Genomic DNA, 13,598 nt, shown 5'->3' with positions numbered 1-13,598 from the left:
GCTTTGACAGGCACAATGACCCAGGGTTAGCCAAGAGCCATTTTTGACAGAGAGGCCAGCTGATGCTTGGTGGGCCTTGCTCCTTCCTGAGTCCCTGGCTCAGTCCTGACTCTGGAGAACTGCCACTGTCTCCTTTTACCCCCTACTGCCCAGGTTCCTTCATAGCAAGGAGCTGGTGGCCTTTAAATCCCTCCCTTAATACATTTGTTTATTTCAAATCTCCAGCAGCCCTCAGCTTGATATTCATCACCTTCTACCCTCTGCCCAATCTCCTTGCCCAGGCCACCGCCCCTCTCCTTCAAATAAGCTCTCAGCTCTTGGGCGCTTGTGCGTCTGTTCTGGTTGCCCGGTTTCTTATGTACCCTGTTTCCACTCTCCTGCCGCCTCCTCAGTGCCTGGTTCTTCCTGTTTGCATGACTCCTTGGCCTCTGAAATGTGCAGCACGCTTGTGCTGACCAAACACAAGCTTGTTCACGAGTGAGAACATCTATCTAATGAAGTGTGGCTCATTTAGAGCTGAATTTTTCTTTGTATTTTTTCTCCTGGATCTTTATAGGCCATGTGTGGAGCTGGTAAGCCTCTGGGAAGGCCTGAACCTCCTTCTTAGCACTTGTCACTTTGTAAACCCAGGCACCAGCATGGCACGCCAGAGAGCTGGCTTCACTGGAGTCCAGGCAGCAGTTTTGGATACAGACAAAGCCACATATCAGGACCCCGGAGACCAGGGCACCAGGAAAGGCCTGGTTCGAAAGAGGATCTGTGTGTACAGTTGATTGCCTACAGAGATGGCGAAGGCCTCTGCAAAATGACAACTGTGGCAAACCCTAGATTTTCCCCCAAGTTTAGGAATAAACAGTCCACTAAGCACTTTCTCACTTGTCAGTGTATGGCACCTTTATACATTAAAAAAAAAAAAAAAGTTCTTAAGAGCAAAACAAAAAATTAGGAAGCCAGATCCAGTGGCTGCTTATACCTACAGTCTCAGCATTTGGAGGCTGAGGCAAGAGAATTGCTTGAGCCCAGAAGTTTTAGATCAGCCTGGGCAACGTAGTTAGAACGTGTCTCATAAAATTATAACAAAAACCCAAACTTTAGGAAACGTTTGCCAGTTCATGAGATGCAAACGTCTTGGGTCAGCTTTGTGCTGAGTGCCCTGAGAGCTAACCACCCCTGGGAGAGCTAACTGCCCCTGGGTCTAGCAGCCCACCATTGTCTGTCAGTACCCTTTGGACATCTTTACCCCAACCACCTTCTCCGCCACTCTGAATGTCTCCTCTCCACATCAGAGCAGGGTTTTTGAACCTTTGCAGTGAAATGTTCTGTTTGCTCTAATGAAATCACACGTAGGCCCTCAACATACACAGCAGGTGGCCAGGTTGAGCTGCCCACTCCAGCCGCTTAAATTCTTTTTGACAAAATAGAGGACCTGTTTTTGGAACCCCTTGCAGCTCTTGGGGGATCCTTGGAATACAGTTTGATGAATCTCTAGGGAAAGACCATTTTTGGTTGGTTGTTAGCACCAGTGAGAACTCCGAACTCCATGTGTTTCTGGGGTGCTGGAGTCTTACCTCCAAGGCCTGGGGAGCCTGGCAGCCCCAAGGGCCCCTCTCGGCCAGGAGCTCCTGGGAATCCATGTTGTCCTGGGGGTCCAGATAGTCCTGGCTGTCCTGAAGGTCCTGGGAAGCCTGGCTGACCCTTAAGCCCTGGCATCCCGGGCATCCCTTGGCTTCCTGCAAGGATCAGAGACAAGAGCTGTGAGACCATCTCTGCTTTATTCATCACAGACAACTCCTACTCAATCAGACTCAGTCTATAAAAATATCAATACGAGCCAGGACTACAGAAAGCATGCCACAAGGGAGGAGAGCTAAAGCCACAAAACACATGAGTCACTGGGATGCAAAGACCAGAATCTTGAGTGTTTCCTTCTGTATTTGCTACTGCGTGAATATTCCAGAAAGAGAAACACAGTTGCTGCTGCACTGTAAATCCTTCCTTAGCTCTTTCTGCTTGGCAGTATCAACATTCAGCCACCTTTAAAAATACTCCTGAAGCCTGGGCAGAGAGCTCAGTGGTTGAGGTCTTGCACTGTTCTTGCGGAAGACCTGACTTAGCTTCCCAGAGCCTGCGTAACTAACTCCAGCTCCAGGGGCTCTGGAGCTCCTCCTTCTGGCCTGCTGTGGACCTGCATTCACTTGTACCCTTGCACAGGTACGCCCACATAAACATAATTAAAAATATAAAAGATCTTCAAAGTATTTTCTTTGCAAACACTTAGATGTATGAGTAAAGTATCCAATCATATGGACTCATGGGGTGTGTTCTAGTCCCTTCCACCAGCCACCTGCTCTCAAGGCAGTGCTGTGAGGAAGAATATAACTTGGTGTACACATCCAATGGCTATGTTACAGATGACGTCTTCAGTACCCTAGAAACTGAAGAAGCAAGTCAGTGCAAACACCAGCCATTCTTAATGCATTGCACCGAGTTCCACCATGACACCAGTTCACTGATCTGCCAATGATCCACAGCATTACTCTTTACACTAAGGCAAAGCCAGGCACCTTCGGATGGGGGAGTGGCGTGGGCTGTGGCTGCATGCCTTTGATTATTAATAGCACTTATTGCTCCCAGTCTTTGCTTTTGGGTAGCTTCATTCTTTGGACATTTTGCTGTTTTCCTTACAGATGTTAGTCCTCCTCATGAGACGCATACTAACAGCCTACATTGTTGAATTTCCCTTCATATAAACTTTAGTTCACTGTTCAAACTTTAATTTTGTTTTCAGTATGTAGACAATTAACATGTGTTTGGAAATGGGATACATTTTGGCATGCGGTGATATGCACGCACATGTGAGTTCATTGTGTGCATGTGTGCACATGCAGTTTTTTCTCTTGGTTGCATTTGCCATGCCCCACCCTGCCAAGTGGCTAGATACTACAGGCATCTACTGTCTTCCAATTCTTTCTTTAACAGTTGGCCTCTGACCCCCTTATATTTGGACATTTTCTTGTTGATTGATTGATTGATTGATTGACTGATTCACTGATTGATTGATTGGAGTAGACAAGGCCTGGCTGTCAAGTTCTGATCTGTGTATTTACTCATTGAACCCATAGCCATGGGCAGTGGGAGAAGCAGGGGACAGATGTGGAAGGGACTGGGTCTGTCCTGGCTGCCTCAGGACCTAAAGTCAGGCATCCTGACTCTTTAGTGACTAGGGAGAGGTTGGATGAGCAGGTGGTGGATTTGCAGCAGAAGCCTGCAGCTGAGGTCGGAAATGGTGGCTCAGGCCTGTAACCTTAGCACTTGGAGGGCCAATGCAGAAGTACTATGAGTTTGAGGCCAGCCTGGGCTACATGGTGAGGCTATCTCAAGAAAATGAATGAAGGAGAAAAAGAAAAGAGTTTGAAGCCAGGTTCCCTGAGGAGCATACATGAAATGCTGGCTCCCTGGCACCCAGGAAATGAGGACACATATTTTTCAATTATCTATCTTTAGAGTGAAGAACTAGGAAGAGCCTTGCCAAAGCAGGCAGGCAACATGGTCAGCTGGAGAGTCCCGACCAAACATAAGGCACCCTCCCTGACAAGCACTTTAGGCCACAAGTGATTAGACTGCAGGCAGAGACCCATCCAGCAGTTTCTGGGATATGTTCTTCCCAATTTTCACACCAACTACAGGTCTGAGGAGAAGGCGGCATGTCTGCATGGTGAGCAGAGGAACTAGAGCCCAGAGGTCCATGGGTCTGTCTGTGAAAGGTCTCAGGGCCTTGTTTCCTGGCCATGGAGGGTTAAGATGTTGTTAACACTCCCCAGCTGTGCTGGGATGGAGTGAACACAGAACAAGACCACATTCTCTCATACATGCATTAATCAAAGTCCCTGAGAGAAGGGCACTTACTCCGGGGGCTGTAGTCCAGCTGGGACTCACCCCTCCACCTGTCAAGTGACTCACCTCTGAATCCAGGGGGTCCTCTTTCTCCTGGAGGCCCTTTTAGCCCAGGGTGTCCCGGTAATCCAGCATCTCCCCGGGGTCCAGGTTGGGCCCCTAGGACTTCTCCTGGAATCCCTCTATCTCCAGGGGGTCCAGATGGTCCTGGAAGTCCAATGGGACCTGGGAGTCCGTCTGGGCCAGGGAGGCCTGTGGCACCTTTGGATCCTCGGGGTCCCATGAACCCTAAAACAAAACAAGGATGGTACCCTTAGCCACAAGTCTGCATTGTCATGTTCTGAGATGGTGTTGACATGAGTCGAGAAAGAGCCAGTGCGTGGTGTGGCCTTGGAGGGTAGCTCTGCAGCCTGAGAGCCTGCCCATCACCCTCTTGGAGCCTGGACCTCTCAATGGCATTAAACCTCTTCGATTTCCTTCACCATCAGCTTGCAAACTCTTTGCTGTATCAAAACATGGATGTAATGATGAAAACAGACCCCCCAGACCTAGAGATGTTTGGGGAGTGGGTGGGAAAGCTGAGGGACATTCTGAGTGGCGCTGATGAGGGACCATCAGACTGTATGCTTAATCTTTTTGAGATGGAGTCTCACTATGTATCCCTGGCTGGCTTGGAACTTGATATGTAGACCAGGTTGGTCTCTACTCACAAATATCTGCCTGCCTCTGCCTCCTGAGCACTGGGATTAGAGGTGTGCACCGCCATGTCAGGGACTGTGTGCTTAACCTTAACTATCTACCCATTTGGACTAAGGGAATCCTGGGGGAACTGGAGAGGTGGCTCAGTGGTTAAGAGCGCAGGCAGCTCTTGCAGAGGACCTAGTACCCACACGGTGGCTCACAATCATCCTTAACTCCAGTTCCAGGGGGTCTGATGGCCCCTCTTCTAGTCTCTTTGGTACCAGGCATGCACGTGGTACACATATCTAATGCAGGCAAATACTCTTACACATTACAAAAAATAAAATAAAAACTTGGAGAATTAGCAGAGCAGACCTTAATATTTCCTGAAATGATGAGGTCACCAGGGCACTGAACTAATCAATATGTTAGTTCCTTTATGGATTAATAACATAATGGCATTGTTGGGAGGTGGTGAAGGTAGGATATGGGGCCTAGCTGGGGAAGTAGGGATCTGTTCTTGATGGTTACATCTTTCCCTGGATCTTCCTGTATTGCCCCTTTCTCTGCTTCCTGGCCACCATGATGTGAACAGCTCTGCTCTGCTCACCCCACCGTGATGAATGGATACCTATGAGCCATGAGCCAAAGTAGATTCTCCCCATTGTGGATTGTTTTCTCAGGTGGGCAGGTCATGCACACCTAACTATCGACTGGTAGCCAATGGTGACTGGGCTGTCTATATGTTCAGAATACTCCCAGGAGGGGACAGTGCTACCACTGAGGGACATCTCCCTGTGTCACATCTGCTGCTTCTGTCAGGCCTCTGCAGCAATCCAGCACAACAATGATAAAAACAAGTCAAGGATTTTTAACTTCAAAAGAGCATGGACAATAGTTAGTGATCCTGGGAGATAACTGATCTGGGTGAATCTGATCACACACGAGAGCCATTCCCTGAGTGAGCATAAGGGCACAAGCCAAGCTGACTCACCTGGGGGTCCTGGGAAGCCTTCACGACCTGGGTCTCCTGGAAAGCCCTTAAGACCTGGTGTTCCAGCACCTCCTGGGAATCCTAGGGTTCCTCTGATGCCTTTGATACCTAGACACCCAAGGAAAACACAGCCACGTTAGACCCTCTGAGGACCAATCCAGCTTCACTGTGAACCAATGAGGTCTGTCAAGGAACTTGGAAGTGATGAAGGTAGGGAGCCAATGTAAGATGGCTCTTGCTGTATGTTCCCCAGGCAGAGCAGGGGCCCAGTGTTTACTACGTATATTCTTTTTCTGTTCATTCATTCACTTATTCATTCATTCATTCATTCATTCATTCATTCTTTCTTTCTTTCTTTCTTTTTTTTTCTTTTTCAGAACAGGGTTTCTCTATGTAGCCCTAGCTATCCTGGAACTTACTCTGTAGACCAGGCTGGTCTTGAACTCATGTGGATCTGCCTGCCTCTGTCTCCCGAGTGCTGAGACTAAAGATGTGCGCCACCACTGGCCAGCACCATGTGCATTCTTTATGGTGTGCTTAAGAGCTGGCTTCCCTGGGAAGTGACCACTGTTGTGGCCACTTTGGGATGGCAGAATCCCACTGTGTCGAGAGATGAGCAGGCACGCAGGGCCAGTGGAGGGGAAACCCAAGGTGGGAAGCAGAAACCCCAGGCCATGACATGAAGGCTGAATATTACCTGTGGGGCCTGGGGGTCCTTGCTGGCCAGGTGATCCTGTGGGGCCTCCAACGCAACCTGGAGACAGAGGAGAGGCGGGTGAGCTGAAGTGATGTCAATGCTGAAGCTCATGGCCTGGGTACCACTGTGGTCAAAAGCAGCCAGGGACATCAGCTGCCACTTACTTAATAACCTAATGGTTCTTGGCTCTGATGCAAACAGAAGTGAAATTTCAACATGCAAAGAAGTCAGAATATTAGCATAAGGTGCAAAGGAAATCAGTCTAATACAAACTGGTACTGTGCTGGCAAATACTACTTCCTCACAGGGACAATATCCCTGACTCAACCACATCATGGTGAATCCCCACAGGTCTGGGAGGACAGATTTCTTCCACCTGAGAGCATCTGTCAGGAATGGACACACTTTGTGACTTCTAAAGGAAACCTTTGGTTTCTTTGTGAATGGGCATTGTTCAGAGCTAGCCACCTCTATTGGCTGCTTAGAGCGGGTGCAAAGTTAAACACGGTGTCATGGTGTGCATAGGAACGGCCCCTATAGGCTCATGTGCTTCAGGTGTGGTCATTAGGGGGCGGCACTGCTTGAGAGGGACTAAGAGGTGTGGCCTTGTTGATGTAGGTGTGGCCTTGTTGAAGGAAATGTGTCACTGGGGGTGGGCTATGGGGTTTCAAACGCTCAAGCCAGGCCCAGTGTCTCTCTCTTCCTGCTGCCTGTGGATCTGAATTTAGAACTCCCGGCTACTTCCTTAGCACCATCTGCCTGTGTGCTGCCATGCTTCCTGCCATGGTGAAAATGGACTCAACCTCAGATGCTGTAAGCAAGCCCTCAATGAAATGCCCTCTCTTCTAAGGGTCGCCTTGGTCATGGCGTCGCTTCGCAGCAATAAACATTAAGATACCAGGGCTGCAGATACTCCTGGGGCCTAGGATGCTGCTGCTCAGCTGGCCTCTCTGCCAAGTGCCGTTTACTAAAGAAGGATGTCTTGCAAGCATGGCTGTTCTGGGCATCCTTCGCGCCCATCTACATGAGAACACAGGCCAGGCTCCCGTGGGGCTCTTGCCATTGAGTCCCACACTTTACCCTCTGGAGCGGTCACACAGTCTAGAGATACTTGCTCATCATCACCGTACCTGGCTGAACGACCACTTGCTGGCCACCTCCAATGGGCCTTTTCACACCTGTGTCACAGTCTGGAGAGACACAAACGAAGAAGGAGGCAAGGTGAGAACCGCTGAAAGCCACTGACTTACCCAGGTGTGTGCACGTGTCTGAGTGTGCATTTGTACATGTGGTCCTGGGCAGGTTGGGCAGGGGTGACCTCATTTGCCCAAAGAAGTTCTACATTCCAGCTACCTAGCAGAGAGGGCAGTGGTCCCAAGGATCCTGCACTGCACATCTGGTCCATGTACTGTGAACAGATGTGGAGCATGAAGCTCTTGCCTGGTTCCCTGGGCACACATGCATGGGTCTAGAGGAGCAGGGGCGCAGCCACGCTGACTGTCCCAGGACTCAGGAGGATGGGAGCAGGATTCCTTCATACCTATCTGTCCTGGGGTTCCTGGGGGACCTGGAGGACCAGGTAAGCCTGGAGGTCCTGGAAATCCAGAATCACCAGGGAAGCCACGTTCGCCTTTTGGGCCTGGTAAGCCTTGTCCTGGAGGACCCACTTCTCCTGGAAAGCCCTTGGTTCCAGGTAAGCCAGGGAGACCTGTGTCCCCTGGAGGGCCTTTGATGCCATCACCCTGTAAGAAAATCCTAGTCACCTTCAAATGCATACCAGAGTCAGCTATGGATTTCCAGCTCCCTTCCCTGTTTTGCTGGAACTCTGTGCTGTAGGTCATAAACAGGAGATCCGGGAGGAAAATGTGACTGAGTCAAAGTTAGGTTTTATAGCCAATCAGCACAGTGGAGGGCCAGCCGGCTCAGGAGACACACATTTATATTCAGGGCCATGGGCACAGGAGCTCCAGTCCATCTATTGGCATTAGCATGTGTGACATGAGGGAAAGCATCCTTAGAGGAAAGGGAGCTCACTGGAAAAGAAGGAGCCATGTGCTCTTAGAATAAGGAGCGATTGCAATGAGGACAGGCTAGGGCATGTCCTGTGGTGATGGTTCCAGCCAGCGGGGCACTTGGGTGGGCAATGGCGGGATCAAGGTAGGGAATGTGAGCTCTGGGCAGTGGGAAGGGGCAATGCTCATATGGTAGCACCCACCAAGGCCCCAGTGTCTGTGCTAGATATAGCTAATGAGATGCCGCTTGCCCCAGAGTCATGGGTGAAAGGGGACTTCTGATGGTAGGTAGGCAGGAGCTGATGAAAGTCAGCCTGCCTATGACATTACTTTGCTCCTTTGCATTCAAAGGTAAGAGAGCTCTCTTTCTGTTTGTAAGGCTCTCAAAGCATGTGTGCATCCATATTTTTAGCCTCTCTAGTGTGTGTGTGGGAGGGGTTAATAAAACATTTCACAGGGCCACTAGAGGTCATGGAGTGGACCAGTCCAGACTTAAGAGATGGTGTGTGTGGGAAAGCTAATGGGTTTTCTGCAGGTGGACATTTTTGTTCTTAGCTTATGGCTGGAGCAAGCAAGGTTTGTGAACACTGAGGGAGACTGCCTCTCCAAGATCTGCTCTGGGAACAGAGAGGGAAGACACCTTCCTGACAACACATGGGTCTTATTCTATAGTAGACCATGATGGGTATTTCTCTACTTTTTGAAGTGTTCACCTGGGGCTCGACATTGGACTTCAGTCACTAGTCTTTAAAAGCATGATGTCTGCTGACTGAAACAGAATGGACCTCTCCTGAACACGGGGTTGGCTGAGTGCCAGGGCCAGGGCCATGGCCCCTTCATGTGTAAAGAGCGCAAAGGCCTTGATGAGTGGGCTGGACTGGCCGCACCATGGCAACTGCTTACCGGAGGACCAGGAAGGCCAGGAAATCCATCCAGTCCATCACGTCCTGGGACACCGTCATCACCTTTCATCCCATGTACACCAGGGATACCTGGCTGTCCTCGCTCACCTGGGAAAGATTTGCATGTGAATCTACCCATACAGGGCCCCACAGGGTGGTAATTGAGCCAAGAAGTGCTCAGGCACGGAGAACTAACCTTTGGTGGTTACTGTCCTGGAGTCCCCTTTTACTCCTTTGGGTCCCGGAACTCCAGTGGGGCCTGGGGCTCCCTGAGGACAGAAACACATGGATGTCTCTTCCTTCTTCAGACTGTTAAAGGATCTTAAGTTATACAGTTTGTGGGCAATCGCCTACTTGAAAGAACTCTCCACAATGCCAGAAACACCACATCTGGGCTTTGGGAAGGTAGTCACGAGCCACAATGACCCTCCCAATGGCTAGCTTGGTTCTGTGGATAGTAGAACTGTGAAACTGACTTTTTAATAATTAAAATCAACAAAAATAGCTCTAGGTAGTTTCACTCTAGGAGAGTGAAAACCTAGAATTTCCACATTCAAACAACAATGTCTGCGCCGGCATCCTTGGCATGCCTGGACAGGAGCTGAGGACAGCTGAAATGTGACCGGGAGCTCAAAAAGGACCCAGGGAATCTTAGACTCAGTCACTTTGAGCAGCGCTGACAAGGTAGCGTAACTCTCAACTACAATCGCCAGAATCCAAACAGGTAATAAACCTCCAGGACAAAGGATAGGAATGATCATTTATGAGGTATCTTAACTATAGTTAAGAGCACTTGGTGCTCTTGCAGAGAACTCAGGTTCAATTCCCAGCCCCCACGCGGCAGCTCACAACCATCTGTAACTACAGTTCCAGGGGGATCTGATGCCCTCTCCTGGCCTCTGTGGGCACTGCATGTGTGTGGTACAAGCTCATTGTCTGTCTGCACATGGGCACACAGGCGAAGCACCCATACACCTACAATAAAAATAAATACATCTGTAAAAGAAGACAGGAGCACTTGCTGTCTAGATGTGATCAACCGAGAACAATAGCTTCTTTTGCAAAGTGAGGCTGACAGCATGGAGGGAAGACGTGCCTCGAAGAGCAGGTTACCGACGGACCCTCAGATTGTAGGCTGTGAAGTTGACTGCAGCTCCACAGGGTGGAAACCATCTGGGACTGGATTTCTGTGTGTGAGGCATTACCTGGTGGTGTGTCATGGTGAACTATCTGCATGAGTTTGGGACTCCTGAGTGTTGGTTTAATAAGTGGAATGGTCTGCGCACCTGTGGACCACCTTGTGCTAGGGAATACCACGGGACCTTGATTTGTTGAGTTAGTTCTCGGCAGAGAAGGGCAACACTTCCGGTGTTCAGTACAGCTGCTCACACACAGATGGTGCCCGTGGGTGATTACTGACTGACTCTAGCGTTTCAAGCACTCTGCCAGGCTATAAGGCACAAATACTAAGAACTAAGCAGCCACCAGTGTACTAACCAACTAACTCTCCATCCACCCATCCATCCGTCCATCTGTCATCCATCCATCCATCTGTCCATCCATCTATCCATCCATTATTATAAACAGCCAACCAATCTATCTTACCCAACTAGTCAAATGTACAACCACCCATCCCTATTTATATAACCAATTATCTACCACTTTTCTCCCTCTCTCAAGCCCGTCCGTCTGTCCGTCCGTCCATCCATCCATCCATCCATCCATCCATCCATCCATCCATCTATCCACATATCCAACCAGCCAATCAGCTAACCAGCTATGACCACAGATCACCATTGCAGGCATTCCTACCAGTCATCTGGCCAATCAACAATCCATCCATCATTTATATCCATCCATCATTTATATCCATCCATCATTTATATCCATCCATCTATCCAACCAGCCACTCAGTCACAATCTCACAATCTCTCTCTCTCTCTCTCTCTCTCTCTCTCTCTCTCTCTCTCTCACACACACACACACACACACACACACACCATCCTATAGGCTTGCACACACAGACACATAATTAAATTCAGGACAACAAGCACAAGCAGAGGCTGTTGGAGAAAAGCACGCTGGTGTGCATGCACAGGCGGGAAGCAGGCACACTTGGGTTATTTATAGGTTTCAGGGGTACCATATGGGATCCATCGGGCTTCTAGGAATGAGTCAGCTGAAGAGCTGACTTGGTTTTCCAGGATGGAGTATATGGCTTTCACTTCATGCTCTTTTCTGAACAGGTTAACAATGCTTAGACTTGGGGGGCCACTGTCTTTGAAACATTTTGTGTGTGTGTGTGTGTGTGTGTGTGTGTGTGTGTGTGTGTGTGTGTGTGTTTGAAAGGATCTTCCTTATGTAGCCTAGGCTAGCCTCAAATCTGTGATCAGGCTAGCATAGTCTTTCACACTAAGATGAAACAGAGTCTCTGTTCTTGTGTGGCTTAGGTTCTCTCTTGTGCAGAGTTGGATTGTTGGAATTGTTTTTGGTCAGGTGCCTCAGGAATTTTTTTCTCTATGGCTCAAAAGATAAATGATAGGGCATTCAGCTGTTGTTCTCCATGCTTGGCACCCCAGAATGTGGGAGGCTGAAATGGGAAGACTGCCAGGGATGGAAGGGCAGCTTGGGAGACATAGTGAGGCTGGATATATGTGTATGTGCATAAATAACCACATGGGAGTGTGCCCAGTGCTCCACCCTTGCAGGGCGGCATTCCACAGGGTGGCTATGCAAATGCCCTGTTTCTACACACACACACACACACACACACACACACACACACACACACACTCATATATAATGCCATTCCACACACTTGTATACACTTGAGAAGATGTGGGGCTGCAGTTCCCTACTGCAACCTGGAAGTTGCACCTCTAGGTCCTGTGATAACCTCATGTCTAACTTTGAGAGAATGAGGGAATGCCTTCTAGCAGATGACAGTTTCAAAAAGCTCACGACCTTTGAAAAACCCCATACACTGGCGTGTGAGTGAAGAGTCTGGCCAGCCTCCGGCACCTGTCAGCTGCAAGGTACCAGTGGCCAGCAGGGGCTGCTGTTTTCTCACCTTGAATCCTGGGAACCCAGGGATACCATGCACGCCCGGGTCCCCTTGGTCCCCTTTCTTTCCCAGCTCCCCATTGGCACCAGGAAAACCCTTGGGTCCTGGCAATCCTGGAAGACCCCCGATGAACTGGCCACATTGGCAGTCTCCGGCTTCACCTGTAGGGAATGCGGGAGGGATGTGTATGTTAAACAGGGCTTGGGACTGCAGAGGGAGAAGACAGACAGACAGGAGGGCTGGTGATTGCGAAGGTTAGACCCTGAGCTCTGGGATTAAAGGCATGCACCGCCACGCTTGGCTTCAGACTGTCTCATTTTGAGTGTGTACATATATGTGAGGTGTCTTGGGTGGAGACTCTCATCAGAATATAAGGTGTTTTATATGACTGTACACAGCCCAAAGTTAACTTTGTCCGATAGTTTTGGTGCAGCTGTTTTGACGGTGACCCAGCATATGACGCCTGCTGTGGGATGTCCCCCTGGCTGTGCCATGTTGGTTTTCAGAAAGTTTCAGATTTGGGAGCATTTCCAACTTGAGCTCAGAATGCCCATTCTTCACCCTCAAAGAAATGAAGGGTGGGGGCAGGGCCAGACTGCAAGGTAAGGTGACATGGGGGCTAGATGGTGGTCATCATCCTGACCTTCCCACCCTGGCATTCCTTACCTTTCCATCCTTTCTGCCCTCGAGCCCCTGGGAAACCTGAAGGTCCTGGGTAACCCACTCTTCCTTCTGATCCTTTCAGGCCAAACAGGAAGCCTAGGAGAAAGTGCACAGAACAAGAACATGCATGAGATACAGCATCAGGTCCAGCACAGGCTCTCAGGACATGAACATCTGTGAGAGACAGCATCAGGACCAGTACAGGCTCTTAGGACATGGTTATCCATGAGAGATAGCATCAGGACCAGCACAGGCTCTCAGGACACAATTATCCATGAGAGACAGCATCAGGACCAGCACAGGCTCTCAGGACATGGTTATCCATGAGAGACAGCATCAGGACCAGCACAGGCTCTCAGGACATGGTTATCCATGAGAGACAGCATCAGGTTCATCACAGGCTCTCAGGACATGCATGAACATCTGTGAGATACAGCATCAGGTCCAGCACAGGCTCTCAGCCAGGTCTATCCCAGTTCCCTGGATCTCCAGTCCCACACCAACACCTCCAAAGACAGACACTTGGACAGTCACGTGGCCCCAGCCCTCAGGGAGGGACAGGAACTAGAACCTACAAATTTAGCTTTTCCATCAATGTGTCAAGACCAATGTCTTTCATTCTGAGAAACACTCAGTCCAAACAAAGATTTGGGCTTTTCAGCCACATAACTGGAATTTCAAGATGGCCACA

General features: G+C 49.5%; 1 protein-coding gene across 3 annotated transcripts in view; it reads right to left on the bottom strand.

Moving 5' to 3' along the window:
* The window catches only part of Col4a2 (collagen type IV alpha 2 chain), a 140,465-nt gene that overhangs the window by 14,994 nt on the left and 111,873 nt on the right, over positions 1-13,598 (bottom strand). For all 3 annotated transcript variants that reach the window (XM_036166640.1, XM_036166639.1, XM_036166641.1), the window contains exons 21-30: positions 12,911-13,003; positions 12,251-12,405; positions 9,377-9,449; positions 9,182-9,288; positions 7,807-8,008; positions 7,397-7,456; positions 6,267-6,323; positions 5,570-5,677; positions 3,961-4,182; positions 1,569-1,730 (exon numbers count right to left, since the gene is read on the bottom strand). In XM_036166640.1, coding sequence (XP_036022533.1) covers positions 1,569-1,730; positions 3,961-4,182; positions 5,570-5,677; positions 6,267-6,323; positions 7,397-7,456; positions 7,807-8,008; positions 9,182-9,288; positions 9,377-9,449; positions 12,251-12,405; positions 12,911-13,003 — 1,239 coding nt within the window. The remainder of the gene's footprint in view (positions 1-1,568; positions 1,731-3,960; positions 4,183-5,569; positions 5,678-6,266; positions 6,324-7,396; positions 7,457-7,806; positions 8,009-9,181; positions 9,289-9,376; positions 9,450-12,250; positions 12,406-12,910; positions 13,004-13,598) is intronic.

The sequence above is a fragment of the Onychomys torridus genome, chromosome 17 (assembly GCF_903995425.1).
Source record: "Onychomys torridus chromosome 17, mOncTor1.1, whole genome shotgun sequence".
NCBI lineage: Eukaryota > Metazoa > Chordata > Mammalia > Rodentia > Cricetidae > Onychomys > Onychomys torridus.
The sequence above is the reverse complement of the archived record's forward strand: the minus strand, read 5'-3'. Positions and strand labels throughout refer to the sequence as shown.